The 22,564-nt window shown below is 34.7% G+C and overlaps 1 protein-coding gene across 1 annotated transcript in view; it reads left to right on the forward strand.

Annotated features, from left to right (window-relative positions):
* LOC145691867 (alpha-tocopherol transfer protein-like) overlaps positions 1–22,564 on the forward strand; it is a 265,283-nt gene that overhangs the window by 120,196 nt on the left and 122,523 nt on the right. The window contains exon 5 of the mRNA XM_081767176.1: positions 3,909–4,102. Coding sequence (XP_081623302.1) covers positions 3,909–4,102 — 194 coding nt within the window. The remainder of the gene's footprint in view (positions 1–3,908; positions 4,103–22,564) is intronic.

The raw sequence follows: 22,564 nt of genomic DNA on the forward strand, positions 1-22,564 counted from the left end.
TCTGACAACCACTTGGTAACACACAAGCTCTCGCTGGCACACACTTGCCAACCACTTGGTAACACACTTGCTTGCGATAACTTTACTCACTGTTGTATGTCGAAATATGATATTTCGATAACATCTGATGACGGCTACTAAATAACTAATACAGATGCAGTTATTAAAATTCTTCGTTATTGTAAAAATGTTATTATATTCCTGTTTGATACAGGATTAATTTTTGTTCCACGATGTGCAAATGCATTTCAACAGTTGGAACATATTTGAGGTACTCTATTATGTTTAAAGTTACTGAATCTTGAACGGTAGATCTTCACAACTCAATAACTGCATCTCTGACAACCACTTGCTTGCGATAACTTCACTCACTGTTGTATGCCGAAACCTGATATTTCGATAGCATCTGGTGACGGCTATTAAATAACTAATACAGATGCAATTATTAAAATTCTTCGTTATTGTAAAAATGTTATTATATCCCTGTTTGGTACAGGATTAATTTTGTTCCGCGATGTACAAAAGTATTTCAAGAGTTGGAACATATTTGAGGTACTCTATTATGTTTAAAGTTACTGAATCTTGAACGGTAGATCTTCACAAGTCAATAACTTTGCATCATCTGATTCTTGTACCAGACTAAAAGATTTCCACACCATGTTCTTCAAATCAATAGTACTAGTGGAAATTATGTCTTGCACTAAAGACTTACAAAATAGGAATAGGATTATCTCGGCATCTGAGTTCTTTGAAGTATCAAAATCAAGTACCATAATCCATTCTTTGGATTGTGCTTATGATTCGCCATCTGAATATCTAGATAAACCTTGAAAACAATTTACATATTCTAATTCTAGGCTTAATTAAGATTATCTAACAAGGATAGTAATGTATGAAGAACCTAACTTCCATTCCTGAAATGAGAATTCGGAGTACTTCAATATTCGTAAAGGATGAAAATGCATATACAGACACACAGTTTCTTTTCACAGCAAGGAAAGAGAACCCATGAATTCATAAATACAAATCACTGAACATCAGCTATGGATCCGGCTAGAGATATCAATGTGACTTCTGACAAAGAAATATGATACACAAAATACGTACATAATCACCATTAATTGCATGAGTTCTATGTGTCTTCAAAAAAGAAATAAAACTTTTCACCAAAAATGCATATGGATACCCCACACAAATGTTAAATTTTTCTTCTGCAATTTGAAAACAAAATATGCAAGCAGAATCAAGCACAATTCCGCTCCAAATACTATTTTGAAAATTTAATTAAATATTAAAAAGTACTTTCCAATCGAAATATAACACTAATGCATAGAATAAATAAGTTGATAGACGGTATTATATCAAATTGGATAGATCGCCATAAGAATATGAGAACGTGAAGAACAAACGCATGTACGCAACGCAACATTTTAATTTTATCTTTTGATGTCCACCTGTTCATGATTTATAATCACATAATAATTTATTTTAATGTGCAAGAATTTACAATTAAATAATGGTATGGCTAATTCATAAAATGGTATCCTAATTTTTTTTTCATGATCGTTTTAATGATTTAAAAATTTACGTACTTTGCTACTAAAAGTTTTCCGGTGCTCCCAGCGCCCCAAGATATTGTTGAAAGCAAAGCGCTCCTTTTGATGCTGCATTTGTCTATTTCCTATCTCACTTTTCTGTTTTACCCTTTTATTTCCTATTGTTTATGATTTGTAAGTATTGGACATTTTATTAGAACGCTCTTGATCATAATGCTTTGAAGTCTCTCCTTGAGTAACATACGAACAAACCTTAAAACAATTAATAGAGCCATTAAATATGATGGTGAATTGTAAAAGAACACAGCAGTTTATCAAGTTTCATAATCAGGTTATGTGTGTACCGCCTGACTGTCAGAAAACAGTAAAGCACAAAAGTGGACAATTTGCGATTCACTGTTGACCAGACAACAAAATTAACCCCTTATAGAACACCAGATAACTAGTGACGAAAATGGTGCTGTATAAAATTATTAAATGCAGGAAATAGTTACTTTCATCAAATCAAGTCCAATTCAATTACTCGAAGATGAACTTCGTCCTTAAAAGTTATGTTTGTTTAGCGGGATATTCATGCAACTAGTCATTATAAACCCTGGGAACAGGGTCATACTATCCCAGCGCTCATCTATTATGAATAATCATAGTGAGTGCAACAAGCATTGTTATGCAAGCGTCCTGCGCTTGTGACTCGAGAACAAGTAGAACTGCAGCAGAATAATGCAAATCCATATTCTCCAAAACTTATCGAAGAATAAAATAGGCACTTAGTATTGAAAGTTCTAGCGTATTCTCCATATTCACGGATACTTATTCAGATCCTTAGAATAGAATGTAAGATATAAAACCTTCTGTTCTCAACATGATACCCAAACTCGTTTCGTGATTGCTTGCCTCCATGGAACCTTTTTTCGAAAACAAGAATTCTAAACTTAGTAAATTGTTGCAAGAAGTACTAATTACGATCTCAATTATATCAAAGAATAATAAGAAGAATATTCATGTTTTCTCTTACGAATAATTTATTACTTTTTTCGGCTTCCCTACATGAATCTCATGAGATTTCATTATCCCGAGTGTCGCTTTTTTTACCTTTGAACACCTATTACTGGGTATGAAATAGGAATAGAAGTAAATGAAAAAAATGTTCGCAATATTGAGATATATTAAAGAAGCATCATTTCATAAGTATTACCTAGGTATAAGCACAGAGTTTATTAAGATTTCATTGAGAATACATTAAACAAGGTAGTAAAATGAGAGTTATTTAATAGACCGAAATGAGTCCGATGAAAAAAATAGTTTGAAAATTAGTTTAATTTTATCATTTTAAAATTATTTATTATTTATGAAATGAGTTATGATATTTATGTGTTTTTAACTACTTCCTAAATATATTGCTTTAAATGGAACATCAATCCTTGAATGTATTATATGTATGGCGAATACTAAAATAGAATGTTTCGACGTTTAAAGTTATATGGTTACCGAATAAGTAACCAAAAGCAATGAATGTTGCATGTGTATGTGTACATCTATTTCTATTCTAATTCTACGGTTAAGATCCTAATTATTTTAAAAATATTCATGCCATAAGCGTACCTAATCTCATAACACATAATCATATAGAAAAGTAATAACTGTGGTAGAAGATAAAACACTGAACGGTAAAGTGTATTCAATTTTTTTGTTTCATGTTGAACTATAGTGATAACCTATGGTAAAAGTTATCTTACTAGATGTCGTCATGAGAATACGACTAACTTCGTCGTTTATTGAAGATATCTAAATCTATCTAACAGCGTTTCAAATGTATAACATATTAATAAAAATGTACGAGAGCAGCATAATTATTCAATGTGATACTTCAATATGCATACCTAGGTAGTTTCTTAAGTCAGAAAATACAATACTTAAAAATTCCCTTCTTTTCTTATTATAATAGCATAAAACATGTTCAGCTATCTTCGGGTAAATTGTACGAATTTGTTTTTAAAATTACATTACTTTCACTAAAAATAATTTCACCAAAACGTTTCTATCGTAGTGACACCACGTATTTCCTCAAATATCACTGACGTACTACCTGATTCTTGAGATGGTTATCGAAAAAATGTGATGAACGTCTTGAAGTCGATAACTAAATCTGGTAATGCTCTATCTATTAATTTCGTGACAACAGTAAACAGTCGAAAATATCCGTAAGTAGGACAATTAATAACGCATAAGTTACGAATCATGCCCAGAATGAAATCATAATTTATTGGTCGCATTTACAAATATCATTTATATTTAAGCTCTTGAAGTAACGAAATATGATTTGTAATGATACTTTTCAATTTATTTCATTAGGATGGTTTGAACCAAGTATAATTGATAGTGAATTGTTAGTTCGCTCAGCATACACTATAATGGAATACAATGTTCAACAACAGAAGACACAAATATCTGGTACAGTTAGTATTTGTGATTGTATGAATATGGGGTTGCGTCACTCGAAATATTTATCTCGCTTGGTAATTCAGACGATGGTGCCAATCTTAAAGGTAAATTGACTGAACATTAGTTACTACTGGTTGTTAAGTACTTTTTACTGACTTACAAGCATACAATTAAAATAATAATATTGTTATAAGTATAATAATTTCTATTTGGTTAGCAGATTTTTTTATTACAACAAAAGAGATATGTTGCATTTCTGTATAATGAGTAAGAAAAGGTAAAACAAAACAATGATTTCTCCCTGTTTTTAAAATGATGTTGAAAGAATAGTATATAAAAGTAAACGTTGGACAAGAAACCAAAAATAAATGTTTAACACTCGTGGAAATTTCCTAGAAACATTTCTAATAAGAAATACAGTGAATGCCAGAATTATGTTTTAAAAGTAAACAAATCTTCCTGGTCTTGTACTTCCAAAGTATACCATGCATAAATAGGGGAAGATGATGCATCTAGGGATCTTTGGTCGTACCTACGGATCCGCATTTTTTATTGTATTGTAAGAAACTTTATCCCTCTTAGTTGATTACAGTACTTGGGTTGTAATTGATTAGAAAAAGTCCTGATATAATTGTAGCTGACAATTTTAGCGAAAATCAGAAAACAACTAACAATTATGCCATTAGTAAAAAGGTACTCACACTTGGATAAATTTCTAATTGCGCTTTATATGTCAATTTGAGGATGCTGAATTTAATGAAATTATCTTTAAACATATCCGTATATGGGGTCACGAGAGAAAAGGCCCCAAAGTTAAAATATTTGAGGTACCACTTATACCAATAGTAAAAGTAGCCATGCTTCAATACATTTTTAATTGTTCTTTTCATACTACTTTGAGTATCTTGAATCGAATGAAACTATTTGCAAAAACATCCATCCATGGAGCCACCAGAAAAAAATCCTCCAAGTTAAGATTTTTTATTTCATCACAACTTTGAGGTAATTCTCCTCATAAGCCAATTTACAGATATATTTTAAATATTTTTATTAGATTTAACTTCCTCAAATTAGCATTAATAGCTCAATTAGAAATATATTGCAGTGTTGGTACTTTTGCTATTGGCATAAGCGGTACTTCAAAGGTCTCAACTTTGACTTAGTTTTTCTGGTGACTCCATGGATGAATATGTTAAGAAATAGTTTCATTGGAGTAAGCATTCTCAAATTAGAATAAAAGTGCAATTAGAAATTTATCAAGTATGGGTAGTTTTTACTACTGGCGTGAACTTTAATTCTTTGATTTTTGACTACTTTATATTGGCAACGTTGTTGAAATATGTTTTCAAATTGTTTGCATAAACATGTTTTGTTTCAATATTACTAAGCATGTGTTGAAATATTTATCTAGCTAGGTATTAAGATAATTAAGATCTGGGTTTTTGTTTCATGTCTAACAAAAAGTCATATGTTCGAAAACCCAGTGTACTCAGGAACATGTTTCGAGTCACGTTGAGGCTAGAGTACTTCATTCCTTACAGGATAAATGAGAATTCGTGGCAACAGGATAGATAAGGGTCGTCTTGGGCAACATAAAGAAGCTAGATATTGCAAAAATGGAAGTCCTGGAATACTTTATGTACCAGATTATCATAAAATAAGTATCGCTGTTCAGAGAACTCTGGATACGTAACCAATTGACAGAATGCAACTAAACTTGGCACATATTTGATAACATGCAGCACTGATTGGTGTACAAAACAAAAATAGTTCCAATTCTCACCACCAGAAGTAATTGTGGCGCCGCTGTACAACGCCAAGTAAGTGCAGTGTGGAAGAAAAACGATTCTACTGATGCTAACTGATAAAGGCTGTAATTACCTCTCCTGTTGATATCGTGGCATTGATTATCAATGCTATTAATACTCCGTGATCAGTGGCGGATTTACGGATGCCTTTGAGCTGAAGCTTCCCTCAAAATTCCAGGACAAACATCGGCATCTGCGGCACGCCATTGATGTTTTATTGTTACCTTGTAAGGATACCAATGCAGCACTTTGCGAATAATTTTCCACACGGTTGCATAGGGCATGTTCAGACATTTTGACACTGCCTTCGCACTTACCACGCCGCTGTTACTCACAGATTTCTCCACAACGGCATGGATTTCTCCAAGAACATTTTGAACTTCTTTCTATGTTACATTCTTACGACCTCTTCCTGATCTTAACCCTAGCATGCCAGTCTCCTCAAACTTTCTCACCATTATTTTTAACACACATTATGTAATGGTACCACGACTTAACCCCTATCATCGGAGATATTCATGAATGGTACCAGTACTATTGTTCAACGTATTGTAAAGTTTTACTAACAAGTATCTTTCTGGCAACTTCAATACTATGGTTGCTCTTTTGGTACCCCATTCGTAACCTGGTTTTGAACTATACAATAACTAATGTGCTTACTCAAGCCTGCAAGTGTTGGAGTGATACGGTTCGAGCCTCACTATGTGTCAGAAGTGAACTGCTCTGACCTTGCTAATGTCCGATGTTTGGTTGTTTTTTCATCCCACACTCTCTGCCTTGTGATCAAGGGGCCAGGGTTCGATTCCGGTGGATACTCTTTAGTCGGATCTCATGTTAATCTGTAGGTCTCGTCCTTAGAACGTCATCATCATCTCATACGATACTAGTCGCCATGGGTTTTCCTTCCCCAGGGAACTTCACATCAAAGACCTGCCTTAGGACAGAATTCCATTTCACTGTAATCGCCCGTTACACATCACTACACCACGAGGTTATTAATAACAGTATAAATCAATGTCAAGCGTCGCACGGGTGGGGCATAATTACGCCTTTCATTCAATATCAATAATATCATTTGTCTTTCATACTGCACTCACCGTACTTAATACTGAACAGCAACACAATCGTCTCTGGACTGAGATTTGATACTTACTTTCCTGTAATTTTGTAGGGAGCTTGCAGTTTTTTGAGCATAACAAAGACTAATATTTAAATTCGTTTTTGTAAGATTCCAAGAATTTTAAAGGAACGCTTCAGCCCAAAATACCCCCTCCCGTAAATCCATCACTACCACGGGGTATTAGTAACATTGGTAATCAATGCCACGAGACCCACAGGAGAGATGATTATAGCCTTTCTTATAATTTAGTATCACTAGTGTCGTTTTTCTTGCACACTGCACTTACTTTTCGTTGTACAGCGCCACAATTACGTCTGGTGGCGAAAATTGGAATTAATTTTGTTTTCTGCACCAATCGCTTCTGCAGGTTCCCAAATATACTCCTACCAAGTTTGGTTGCATTCTGTGAAGTGGTTACGTCTCCAGAGTTCCCTGAACAGCGATACTTATTTTGTGATAACCTGGTATATAAGTGTAACTAAGAGTTTATTTATCGAAAGAATGAAATAAACTTGTGGAACAACATTATACTAATGTAAGGGCGTTTGTGCTAGTAAATTTATTAACCAACAGACATTAGGAACTATATACTGAAGAAGTTTGTTCAAGAAATAACGTACAAGATTTTAGTGTAAGTATTTGAAAAAAGGGAAAGCTGTTGATAGTGATTATTTTATATTAAAAAAAACTGAAGTTCGTGTTCTTAGTCGTAGCTTTGTCTTCTCAGTATATTTTCATTTGTTTAATATTGTTTCTCCTCCATTTTTATCTTTTTCCGCTGTTGCGACTTAGAGCAAATAGTACTGACTATTACCTAAAGATTAATTTCTCATATGTAGGGATGAGCCCTTTGCAAGAAACGATTTAAGGTCATAAAAAATAAGGAAAGTAATAATCTTATGAGGTCTGCATCTGTAACTACAACGTTCATTTCATTATTATTTGTATGATTTAATGCCTTCGACCTTAATAAATTCTATAACATCATTGGCGTTTAACAAAAATAAAATTATAAAAAGAATAGTCATATGATAATCGATAGACCTTATTGAACTTATCAAAATTATATGGAAAATTATAAATCCTCATGTGTAGTTTTCGTGAAAATCAACAAAATGAAACCAGTTGAGAATACTCCAAGAGCATTGCCAGAACGAACTTGAAAAAGAATGGAGAGGATGAGCGGAAAGGATAACTGTGATTTTTCCTAGATGTAAAAGTAAATCTTTTCATCCGCACTTTGTTCTGTTTCTCGCAAAAATTCTAAAAATATCATCTCTCTCTGACTTACAGTTCCCGAGATATGGCTCCTTAAATCTCCCGAAATTCGAACTTTTTTTGGCCAATATCTGGGGAACGGTGTGGCTAATTGGCCAGTAGCCAGTTGATCAGTGGCCACCGATTACTATTTGGTACCAAAATGTTCATCATTCTCTTAACGTATTGATCAACACCAATATCAACTCTGTGTAACTTATGGTTCCTAAAATATGGCTTCTTAACTTTCTAGAAATCGGCCATTTTTGGTCAATATCACGAGAACGTTAAATCATAGAGAGATGATATTGGTGTTAATCAATACCTAAGAGGATGGTAAACATTTTGGTACCGATATTAATTGGTCATCACTGGCCAAACCAGTGGCCAATTTGACAGTGGCTACCGGTTGCTATTTGGTACCAAACTATTTACCATCCTCTTAGGTATTGATTAACACTTATATCATCTCTCTATGACTTACGGTTCCCGAGATATGGCTTTCTTAAAACCCTGGAAATCGGCCAGTTTTTGGCCAATATCTCCGGAACGGTAAGAGTGACGTTAAATATTTAATCACTTTCTCAGATAGTTTTTGATGCTCTATCGAAAATTTAAAAGGGTTCAAATTTTTTTTAAAAAAATCGCAAATAACAGACAGACATAGAAAATTCAGTAATGAACTTTTAAAGTTCGTTGAAATTGAAAATCTAGAAATAGATGTTGCACGGTAACCGCGCCACCTATTAAGCCAAAACTCATATCAAGAACATCCCCTTCAAGCTTCTCATTATGACACTAGGAGGACCAAAATACCCTATTTGGGTAATGAGATATAATAGAAAAATTATCATTAATAATTTTCTTTCAAGCTTTTGTCCCACGATTATACTTACTAAGGAGGGTCGCAGGGTGTTACTCTGACTTCAAATCGAAGCTGTGCTCTTTTTTACGTGTGAAACAATCACGCAAACGGAGAAATCCTCGATCGCAAGCGTGTTTGAATTACGAGCAAAATTGAACAGACTTTGCAAACAGTTTGAAGAAACTATTTTTGAGATAAACGCTTCATTTATGGTATAATTTTTCTTTGGGGGTGCGGCAGCACAGTGATGGGATCAAAACGTACGCGTTTTGCAAGATAACGGCACTTATTAGTGGGGAGATGAAGGTGAGGAGATAGCGTCTTAGAAATTGCAAATAGCCTCCTATTTGACACACTGGGTCGATAAGCTAATCTAAAATGTATTTTCTACCCCTATAGGACTGTATTGTCATTCAGATATCACGTTCCTGTATGGCTACCTTCAAATTTAACAATGACATCTGTCCCCAAGAAACCCCCGATACCAAAAATGAACAGTATATCTCACAAACAGTTGCTTCAAACTTTTTGCAAAATCTGTTCGGTTTTGAACTTTTAGCTCGTAATTCAAAGACGCTTGTGATCGAGAATTTCTACGTTTGCGTAATTGTTTCATATGTAAAAATTAGTCGATTGAGCATAGTATCGATATGAAGTCAGAGAAACATCCGGCGACTTTCCCTAGTTACAGGCTAAGGGGGATGGTAATAGTTATAATTAATGAAACAATGAAATGTGGAAAATGAGAGAAAGCCTTAAAAATCTCACGCACACAGTATTTGCCCACCACAAAAATCATGAACTTCGAGTTTTGTTTAATTATAAACAGTGCCGGATTTACATATAAGCTAAACAAGCTATAGCTTACGACCCACACTTTTGGAGGCCCCAAAAATTAAAGGAAAAAATTGAATGTACATTTCCAAAATATAAAGAAAACAATATGTAAAGAAAAATCTACATATAGCAACAGTGCTTCGTTTGTGTAGTACCCTATGATGTAAGTAATGGGGCTCCTTCTGCTAGCCTGCTTCCTAAAATATCATTGTTTTTTTCATTTCTGTATATAGGGTTCTACGTTCATCTGGACACATAAAGGGCCCTATTATCTTCAGTAGCTTAGGGCCGCACCAAATCTAAATCCAGCTCTGATTACAATATACTTTGTACAAATACATCATCATCATTCAATCAGTTTTCGAACACAAAGGTTCTTACGACTTCTTGTTCTACTTGTAGACATGAAACAAAATCCCAGAATGTATCTTAGTTACTAGATAAACATTTTAACACGTGCGTAATAATATTAAACAAAATATATTTATGGAAACAATAGGTTTAATGTAAATATGAAAGATGTGCCGATTTATAAACGACATCAAGCAGTACAAAATTACATGATTAAGGGTAAATTCTCAAATGCAGTGTTGAGAACATTGAAAAAAAAAATCTTTTTTATGGCGCTGAAAAGCGTGTCGCTTCTTGCCAATAATAATTTATAGTAGTAGGGTAAATTTTTTCACAAACAAGGCTTCAAAAAGCAATCCTAGACTTTTCTTTGTTACAAGCGGCAACTATTGTTTTTCTATTTCTCATTACCTATATAAGTAGAAAATCGTGTTTGCCACCCGTAAATTTCATGGACTCACCAAAAATTCAAGATGGCGGACAATATGGCGAGCCGAAAAGAAACAAATTTAGTTGTCATGTGGTATCAAGTTAGGTACCGATTTCTGTGTTTTCGTGATCGTAGAATTAAAAAATAATTTCAGAAATAGCGCCAGATGCACCCAGAAAGGCATATATAAATTTGGCAAACAATAAAATTACTGTAAGCTTGAGGAACATTCGCGTAAAATTGTATATTGTCATTTAAGATGACTGGAGTTCTGTTTGTGCAAAAGTTTACATTTTTATATAGATTTTTGTAAAAAGTTTCTGATTTTTTTAAAAATCTGGTTCTGCTTATTCTTGTGATAGTAATTACATTGGAACTATTCTAAAACATGCATAATGGAGCCTGTGGCAACAATTTCTCATCCAACCAAGAACCCTCGCTTTGAAGAAGATATTCCTGTATTGTGCCCCGTATGTGGCAGTAGCAACAATAAAATTGAGTTAATGAAAGCAACATTACCTGGTATAAATAAAGTGAAGGAATGTTTAGAGAAAAGAAAAACGTTTTCAGCTGTTAACACTGAATTTAAAAACTATATTGTAGACCTACGAAGACGCGTTGTGTTGAGCTGATTTTAACATCCGTTTCAGCAGCAAGGCTACATGAGACGAGACCTGCTTATTAACGTGGAATCCGAACCATATGAGCTCCCGCCGGTCTCCCACGAACGCGGGTCTCCCACGCCAAAGGCACGTACGCTAACCGCTTAGCCACGAATGAGCTCCACCTAGAAAGACGCATTATTAGACTACCTTCATATGAGAACACATTTTGGCATAAAAAGTACTACAGTCAGTTCACACACCAAAGCCATATTGATCGGTTGATGAAGAAACAAGAAAAGATTAACACAAGAAAGGTGGAAGTAGAGAGTCATGATGATAGACTTCCAACCACAGGTGAAGAGATTTTTCAGCCTGCGAAAACTTCTATGCGATCATTAGTACCTAAGTTAATTGATAGCTTTGTATTTTCTGTCAGAAAAATGAAGATGACAAAAGACTATCTCAAGTTTTTACATTTGAATGTGCTTCTACTATTCGCAAACTTGCGGACTCCAATGAACTACCTCGATGTTCAATAGGTACAGAAAACCTGATTGCAGTGCAGGTACTATCATCCAAGCTGTCGAAGAAATGAAGAGATGGAAATTAAATTGGAAAATACTGTCGAAAATACTTAAGTAGGATTTTCTGCGATGAACACAATCAAGTGTAAGAACAGGTCACAACTGTTAACTCTGGAACACGATATGAGGGCGTGTTTATCAACTATTCGTTCACAATTGAAGAAGATTGTGAAAGAACATCAAGCTCAAGTTGCACATTAATTTTGAATCGCGCACCAACATTTGTTACTTATTTTTGAAAAATTGTAACCTTCATGCATTATTATTAAAAAATTGTAACCTTCAATTAGATATTATTTAGAAATTGTTGCGTTACTAATATTATTGAACAATTCTAATCTTCATATAATCTTTAAAAATTGTAATGTATATTAACCATGTTAATAAATTATAAGTTTCATATACTGTGTTACTTTTCTGTACATTTTTAATGTTCAGAAAAAGTATTTGCTATAATTGCTATGACCATGATTGCTCCTTTATTGTTGCAGACTATTTCATAACTTGAAATGTTAAAATATCACTCAATGCTTTCGACAAAGCAAACATGCATACAAGTTACCTACATTTGTGTTTTAAAAGTACAAGAGATTTGTTTGCTCCTTCGTTATTAAATAATCTTCCCTCTTAGTGAAAGGTTGGATACAGTTTTTGAAAAAGAAATTGTATTTTTAATAACCTGAATGCTATATTTCATTGCAATTGGTTTCTATTTTTAAAATAGAACCAAAAATAAGCAAAGGATTTACCACAGAGGAAAATCAATGATCGAGCTTTCTTCTCTGTGAGATCAGTAATCACAATATATATATATATATATATATATATATATATATATATATATATATATATATATATATATATATATATATATATATATATATATCACCGTATTTTATATTTACAAATAATAATAACTATGAGTGTGCCGCGAGAATTCAAGGTCCACCCGTAGTGTGCCGCCAGTAGAAAAAGGTTGGGAAATTCTGGTATATTCGTTAACGTTGATATTCAGACGACTTGAATACAATTATTGTAAAAATATCTGAAGTGAGTAAACCTTTCGTTTCTTTTAAAGAAGTGAAGTTATATTATTAAGTTCGTTATAATTCAGGAATACCGGTACTTGATGGTCTAATTATATACGAAAATTGAGGTATTGTGTTGAATAAATATTACTATGGATATGTATTCTTATGTTTAATGTAGTGGACCTTAGAGTTAATGATTTGCTTAAATGCTTACTTTCATAACTTTTCAGACGATTAAGATTCAGAAGTCAGATGCCCTTTAGTAACCGCACGGCACATAACTATATTTGAAGTATGAATCCAACAACTCAAAATATAAGAGAATGCTTGTTATATCGGTTCGCATAATATATGTATATACAGGGTGTTCCATTTATAATAATAGTATTATATATCTCAGAAATCGTAAAAGGCAGAGAAGCGAAATTTTGCACCAATAAACTATGGGGAGAGGGACAACGTCGTGGATACTTTGCAACGTCACCGGATCCACAGTTTTGGCAACTAATATAAAGTTATGTTTTCTCAAATGACACTACGTCAGATTATTACATATTTCAAATTAGCATGTCAAACAAAAATTTAAAATATCACGTTTGTTATTCAGTGTTGCAAACTAAGGATTTATAGTATCACAAATATTCAAAATTTGGAAGCTCTATCACACATACAGCACAACGGAGATTTACAAGATCATGCACATCGAAACTACCTTATCGTTCCATACCGTGAACATGTTATGACTTGTTTCAAATGAACAGGAGTAAAGTTACAAGAGGTTGAAATTTTTTTTTCGAAAGGTTTTATTTCGAAAATATGCCTAGCTAAATATTATATCTAGTTACTTGTATGGTTCGCGATTGGAAAACAAATAATTTTCCCGTTTACAGCACTTCGATAACACAAACCATCCCGGAGATAAATAAACGTTGCTGAAGTTTGCAACACTGCTTAAATCATGTAATTGCGAGAACTTGCTTTAATTACAGCACTACAACCTATTGCTCTCATGCTATAAAAGAGAAGGAAAACAACAATCATTGTAATGTTTTCCACAAATACGCCGTTTTCAGCATAAAACTTTAACGTTTATCATATCTCCGGAACGGTTTGTGTTATCGAAGTGCTGTAAACGGGAAAATTATTTGTTTTCCAACTGCAAACCATACAAGTAACTAGATATAATATTTAGTTAGGCATATTTTCGAAATAAAACCTTTCGAAGAAATTAAATTTTCAACTCCTTGTAACATCGCTCCAATTCATTTTAAACAAGTCATACGATGCCCACGGTATGCAACGATAAGGTACTTTCGATGTACGTTATCCTGACAATCTCTGTTGTGCTGTTTGTGCGATAGAGGCTTCCAAATTATTGGATATTTGTGATACTATAACATCCTTAGTTTGCAACACTGAATAATACATGTTTTTTAAGTTTTCGACTAACATGTTGATTTGAAATATGTTATAATCTGACGTACTGCCGTTTGAGAAATCATAACTTTATATTGCGTTGTCAACACTATACACCCGGTGATGTGACAAAATACCTAGAACGTTGTCCCTCACCCTATAGTTTCTTGGTGCAGAATTTCGCTTCTATGCCTTTTACGATTTCTGAGATATTTACTGATACTATCATTATAGATGGACCACCCTGTATATATTGGAAATTTAAAATTTGAAACATTGTTAAGAATAAACAACATAGTTACACTATTTCTTACAGTAAAGAAAATTTGTTCAAGTATATTTGGAATACATGCTATTCTTGAGATTTGATGTTTTTTAAATACTTACATTCAGTTTACTTAACTGAATTGTAATCACATTTTTTCCTTATGTGTTTGCCAATCATATAAATACCTTACATTGTATATGCCTGATAACATTTTCAACATAATTTTGTAATTTAACTGCTACAAAAGCATGAAAATCGATTCCACGTTTGATGCTATATGTCAATTTGAACTCACTTCCCTTTAGGATGGCCATTTTGGCCGCCATCTTTGATTTCTGGTGACTCCAAGGAATTGACGGGTGGCAAACGCAATTTTCTGTTAAAACTAGTTTTAAGAATCATAAAAAACAATGGTTGCCACTTGTAGCAAAGAAAATCCTACGGGTTGCAACTTTTCACTTATTCGTTCACCTACTATAGTTTCTAATATCCTGGAACAGAGTGCTTATTTACGTATTTTATATATGAAAAAAATCATTGTTAACTACCAGATTGCATCCATTGATAGTTAGCATTGCAACTCCTAACAGTGGCACAAGTATTACTATGTAATTGCAATGCATAAATATGTGGGAAATATTATTATGAATCATAAAATTTCAAGTCTTTATAAATATCGTGTTCTCTATTTAAAAGAAACTTCCATTTCATTGGTATTTAGGTAGTCACATTTGTCGGTATTTTTCTCCATTCTTGTAAATAATTTCAGTGATCACATTGTGATAATTTCTTTAGGAAATTTCAAAATCTTTTATCTCATATAGGTAGTCGTAGTTCCTTTCAATAATCATTTGTATCCTTTAATATCAAGAAGTATAAAAGTTATCCCACATTACTTTGATGTTTATAACTACATAAATATCCAATTCAGTATACGTCCCCGGATACATCATCCCCTATCAATAGATACTGTACATCATTAGCACATACCTTGGAACATGCAACACTTTTAAACAAAATTGGTATTTATTAGTTCCCTGTTAGAACTACTGACTTGTTTGTTTCGTCATAGTGTTCTTACAATAACACCAATAAAAACTAATCGTACTTTAACAAAATGTGGCTAATCATCAAAAAATCACAGATACAACATTTTTACCTTTAGAAAGTCTTAGGGAATGACTTGTCAGTCGATGACTGTTTCCTGCTATCTATTGCGACTTTTGTTTTATGGCAATGAACGCAAATAGAAAACTTGATTTCTACAATATATAATATATACAACTTCCGATTTTAATACAGAGGTGAGTGTGAAGATGATTTCTTTCCTTGGGACACTAAATTGATAAAAGAAAATTGCTTCTTGCTATCTGTTACCGTTTTACTTCCATGGGGATCAACGTTGAAATTAGAAATTGTTAATTTCCATCACTTTCGGTTTCAATAGAGGGTAGACAGATGTAGATTGAACCCATTGTTGGGACGCTGAATCAATTCCAAAAAAGAAATTCTAGATGCCCATTACCATTTATACGTTGATGCTTGCCGACAGATGGACATATAGGCGGACGGACATAGCCTTGCATAATACTTCTAATACTTTTGCATAGTATTGTTTCGAAGTCTAGAACGTTCATTGTAATGTATTTTCTCACGTTGATTCAGTTTCCCAAGAACAAGTTCCACCTGCGGTTCTTATCTATCTCGGATTGCAATCGGAAAGACAAATCTCTTTCTTACAGTTTAAGTATTTAATCCTACAGTTATAACGTCTACAGTAAATACACAATGTGGGACTAAACTCACTTATTTGTTGTTGACAGTTGAAAATCGAGGATTTCTTCTATTTTAGGCTACAATTTTGAACTGTTATTTCAAGCTAAAACTACAGCTAAGATACTCACTAGTTCTGTCCTCAGTCCTCTTCAGTTATCAAAACTTTGGGAAAGCCGAAGAATAAGCTGTCTCCACGTATCTAGCTATATGTACACCTTGTCTCAAAAAGGTTGAGCGCATTCTTTATTGGTGTTTTGAGGCAAAAATTTTCTAAGTCCAGCTTCGGGTATCTTCGGGAAAAAGTAAGCCAGGTTCGAACCTCCAAGCCAGCCTTTGCAATCGGGAAAAAGTTTGCAGATGTGTTTTTCTTTTTTTAAATATAATAAGACTTGTTACCAAGTGTTTAAAAAAGCAACATTGATTGAAATACTTAATGATACAATATTTCGAAACCTTTTATTAATGTGAACACATGCTTGTTTGTCATTTAGTTCTCTATACGTAATGGAACATTTAAATACGTTAAAGAATCTTTCCATATGTAAAAGAATGCTCAAAGTTAAGAAATAGAACATAATTATCGCCTGAGTACTAAAATAAAAGTCAAAGTAGAACAGAAACAGCGTTTGTAATGGATATGAATGTCCTAATTATCTTGAGATCCGTTATACATCGCTAGAAGCTTAGTTCTAGAAGTCCTTGTGTTAGCGCATTGGTAACCTGTCGGATTTCAAATCATAAGGTTCTGAGTTCGATTCTCATCTGGGTCTATACTTTTTTTAAAATTATGTTTTCCGCAATGCATGAAAAATTATATAAAATAATTACATTAAAATACATAAGTTGTTTATATATAACATAATAATTGTAGAACATAGTAATTATTATGTTTAAAATATAACATCTGAGATAATTTTCACAGTAGGTCGGTATTATATATGAGAATGTTAAATACAAGTTAGGAAAATAAATAGCAATAAATAAGTTATGTAGTGTATTTATTTGCAGCTATTTGTCATACAGATTTAACTTCTCAATATTTTCATTACAGTATGTTATTTATATTCGTGAAATACAGTATATTCCTACGGATATAGAAAGTGTATAAACAGAGTATCCAAAGTCGTATCCTGCTTCAAGACACATAACTTTTCCCGATCCCCTTAACGTCACGGGAAGAAACACAAATTCTCTTTAGAACGGAATGTCGTTACTTAGAGTCTCATTCGAATACGTTGAATATGCTTTTGTGTATTCATCTCTCTCTCTCTCTTTCGCTTTGTTTATGTGTGTGTGTGTGTTGCGGAATATCCCAAGTTGAATACAGCATTTGCAAAGTATATGAGCATCATTGTCATCGAATACCAGATATTGAAAGTCGTGTTTCTTCAGGTTGGGTTTGCGTGTTCATGTTAGCTCACTGGTAAAGTACGGACTTGCCACTGAAGAGGTCTTGAGTTCAAAACCTACAGCTAATTATCATTCTTTTGTTAGTAGGATTGCACAGAAATCGGATACAAGGAGTGGTTTACTTCTAGAAATATTTTCAGAAGCGTTTAGGTAGCCCTGAAAAGGGCTGTTTTCGGGAGTTAAGGCGGGGATATTAATATTGTGTCCAAGACCCTTCTGAATTTATTACACGCTCCATTCTTCTGGGCATGGAATCTATTACATGGGTGACAAACCTATCTCCTTCCCCTACCTCCAGCCATGCTTCGGAAGCAAGATGCCACAGGTCATCCTGAGTTCTTGGTGGATCTGCCTCAGGCCAACTTTCCCTTATAGTACGTTTCACTTCTGCCCACATATTTTCCATGAGATTGAGGTCTGCTCCACGAGGCGGCCAGTCGATTAAATCAATCTCAGGGTGCCCTGCGAACCATTTCTGAACCACACGGGAAGTATGTATTGGCGACTGGTATTGCTGGAACTGAATTACACCATCAGGCTGAAATACTCGTACAGATGGCACCATGATATTACTGATAATGTCTAAGTACTGAGCATTGTCCAGATGTCCTTCAATTCTATGAAGCTGTCCTGCTCCGCGACTGGAAATCCAACCCCAACATAAAATAGATACTTGGCCACTGCGATTGCAAGCAGCCACATATCCATGGTCATATCGGGTGCCTCTCGGACGATACACAAAACGGCGTCCCTCCTTTGATGTTGTAAATATGGATTCATCTGAGAAAACTACGTTTTCCCAATTGAGACCCACATTCGCCTGTGCAAACGCGAGACGGTAAATTTTGTGGTCGTCTGAGAGTTTTTCTTTCACGGCAGCAACACAGCCACGTAACCAGAAGCCTTCGCAGAGCTGTATGCTTACTACCAGGAAAGAGAGAAGCTTCCCTTAGCTGTCTAGACGTCCTTAGTGGGTCTAACCGGGCTTCGTTTACTAATCTCGCATCTTGGGCTTCGGTTGACACATGCGGACGACCAGGAGATCGTAAATTACCAGTCTGACCTGTAGCACCATATTTCCGAATCCATCGCCTTCCTGTAGAGGCCGGGACACCTACTCGCTGCTAGCTGCAGTTGCAGAATAACCTTCCAACTCCCATAAAGTAATTACTGCTGTACGTCTATCCATAGTTACCAATGTTCTGAGCTGTGAGAAGGAAGCAATAGGTAAAAGCTAGTACCTGACGTGTGATTGGTTACTTGCACGACACGCCTATTGTGGGGAACAGCGTTGCCAGATCTAGCATAATGATGCTAGATCTAGCATAATTTGCATGTCTCTAGCATCTAGCATCTTGCTTTTAGCATCCTGCCCAAATCTAGCACAATTTCAGCAACTTATCAAAAAGCCATAAAACCTGGAGATGAGAAAGAAGTTGGTCGTGGGAAGAAAAAGAACGGCAGAAATGTATCCTCTTCCATTGATTCATACACTCGGTAAACCATACAGGCAGTCTTATTTTCCGAAGTAAGTTCGGAACGGCTTTGGGCTTTTTTTGTGTGGCTCCACCCAGGGTTTTCTAATCCTTTAACTCCGAGGCATGGGCGGAGCTATGGGGGCCATTCTCCCCCCAACTTTTTGACAACTTCACCATCTTTATTTCTGACTTCATGATCATATTTATTCCCGAAATGACAGCTCCGAGACCGACCAAAAATCTGCCCCCCCCCCCCAGCAGACGATTCCCAACTCCGCTTATGCTGCGAAGTAATTTTCTTTCAAAATATGTAAACAAAAACTTTGCATTCATTTATACGATATATACGCCATTGAGTCTGGCAACGACTGCAGTAATTTAGTTGAGTTAAAATTTTGGTGCGTGAAGTATTGAGTTCTATCCATGCATTCTTGCTCTCTGTGTATTTTAAGTTACGTTATCGTATCTCAACTTCGTTTTTTTTTTTTAACTCCTGAATTAGTAATTATGAGGATCTAGCATAATTTGACCGAATCTAGCATAAGTTCGATCAGGTTTTGGAATAATTCCGAGCTGTGAGTCTGGCAACGCTGGTGGCGAACGACTTGGTCAATGACTCGCGAAAGAAATCTGAAAATGGTGCGCCATAATAATAATATTAAAAACAGTTTTTATAAAGGAATATTAATACATACGAAAAGCTGTTTAAAGAATGAATTGTTATACTGACTTTACACGCATAAAAACATATACCATATACCAAACAGATTGAGCGATATGATGATAGCTGTTTTGAGACGAACACTTTCGAAGTCCAACTTCGGGTATCTTCGGAAAACAGTAAACTAAAGCTGCTGGTTCGAACCTCCAAAGCCAACCTTAGTAATGGGGAAAAGATGTACAGATATGTTTTTCCTTCTGTTAAATATAATAAGACATGTTGAAATGGTATTAAGTGTAGAAAAAAGTAACATTGATTGAAATACTTAATGATACAATATTTCGAGACTATGTATTCACACTCTCGTTTCGTCATTGTGATTTCCATACGGAAAAGAGCATTTACGTATGAGCTCAGTTATATTTCAGAAGCAGCTTCCGAAAAGCGGTCATGTTAGTTCAGTGGTACACCACCGAGCGTTTAAATCGTGAGTTCGATACCCGTTCAGGTGAGATTCTTTTATGATATTCTACTTTCCTCAATGCATGAAAATTATGTAAAAAAGTTAAATTACAATTCATCAGTTGTATATATATTTTCATATCATCAGTTGTATATATGAGTTGAATATATATATTCATATCATCAGTTGTATATATCAGTTGAATATATATATTCATATCATTTCACGACATAAGTAATTCTTATCTTTAAAATATAACATCTGAGGTATTCACAGAACGTCGGTGTGTTATATGTGAATATTGAATACAAATTTAAAAAATCGTGTAATAGCAATAAATAAGTTATGTAATGTATTTATTTGCAGCTACTTTCATCGCAGATAACTTCTCAATATTCGCATTACAGCATTTAGGTAGAGCATATCGAAAATCGGATCGTGGTTCAAGACAAAAAACTAGCTAGCCCCAAACTTTCACGTAAGAAATTCACGAATCGAAAAAGTAAAGTGAAGAGATTGAGATCGGTAATTCCTTAATCGCTCTCTCTCAACTCTCTCTTATCTGCATTTATACATATAAAAGTGTATGTATGTATGTTCCATCATAACTCATGTATGCCTAGAGCAGGGTTTCTTAACCTGGGAGTCGCGGCCCCTGGGGGATCGCGAAGATAGGCGGGAGAGATAAATATAGTTAGAATATAATACCAGAAATTATTTTTAAATATTATTTTTAATTTTGTTCTGATAGGCATACTTTTATTTTTTATACACACTGTAAAGAACAATAAAAAAAATAAGTCTACTGAACATTTTCAAAGGGTGTAGAATTCGTGTTACTATTCGGTTCAAAGTCTTTTGTCGTCGCGAATTCTGTCGAGAAATTTGAAGCTTAAAATATACAAAACGATAATCATGCCTGTTGTTCTGTATGGTTGCGAACCATAGTCGCTTACTCTGAGGGAAGAACATAGACTGAAAGTATTTGAGAACAAGATCCTTAGACGAATATTCGGACCTAAGAGGAACGGGAATGGGGAATGGCGGAAACTTCATAACGAGGAACTACATAATTTATACGGTTACCCAACATTGTTAGGGTCGTCAAGTCTAGAGGCTTAGGCGGGCAGGTCATGTAGCTAGAATGGAAGAAAGTAGAAACGCTTTCAAAGTCTTGACTGGAAGACCAAACGGAAAACGACCATTAGGAAGACCTAGGCGCAGATGGGAGGACAATATTAAGATGGATCTCGCTGTAAGAATACAAAGTACAAACTGGATCCAATTGGCTAAGGATAGAAGTCAGTGGAGAGCTTTTGTGAACGGGGCATTGAACCTCCGGGTTCCATAGGCCATAGAGTTAGTTAGTTAGTAGAGTTGTTTAAAAATGAATTTAAATCAAAGAGGTATGATATAAAACTAATGAGAACTGTATATAGAAATACTAGAAAAATACACATGAAACAAAACCTGCACATTGAAATACAATTGAAATTAAAACCTAATGAGATACCTAAGCATGGTGTAATTTCACTAGTGAAGCAATGCCCGGTTCAATCTTCATGACGAACATTATCAAGCCATTTTCAACTGATAAGCGATTTCTTATCTTTGTTTTAATGTTTACCATTAAAAAAAAATACACTTTCGCACAAGTACGATATAGCAAATGGAATTATTACTTTTAAAGCAGCAATCACCAGACCAGGATATTCTTCTCTCCTCATCAGGCAGAACTTGTCCAAGTCTTCGTTACAGAAAACCAGTTGCAAAGACTTGTCGCATGATCATTCATTATTTGGTCAAGAATTTGTGGGCTTAGATCGGATACGTTAATGGCCTCTTCAATGAAGGAGTTTAACATCCATCTTGAACCAGCACCTTCGTCGTTGGGAATATAGATATTACAGTTACTGTATCCACTGTCAGTGCCGGGCGCCGAAAAAAGGGGCCACACATTTCGGAGGAAGTGTGTTACTCATGTTAGGAAAGTGCATGTGCACATGTGTAAAATAGAAGGAAAAACGTAATAAAATGTGCTCAAAATTAAGGAAAGGTAGGGTTTATTTTGAAAATGTTATTGAGCTTCGTGCCAACCATGGTGGCGCTTCGTAGCTAGTCTGTCGACGTCACTCATATATACGGTGACATCGTACTATACTCTCGCCCCGGGCAATGATTTTCCATGGCACTGTTCACTATAAAC

This window comes from Thermobia domestica, chromosome 8 (genome assembly GCF_964235325.1).
Source record: "Thermobia domestica chromosome 8, izTheDome1.hap1.1, whole genome shotgun sequence".
NCBI classification, from domain to species: Eukaryota; Metazoa; Arthropoda; class Insecta; order Zygentoma; family Lepismatidae; genus Thermobia; species Thermobia domestica.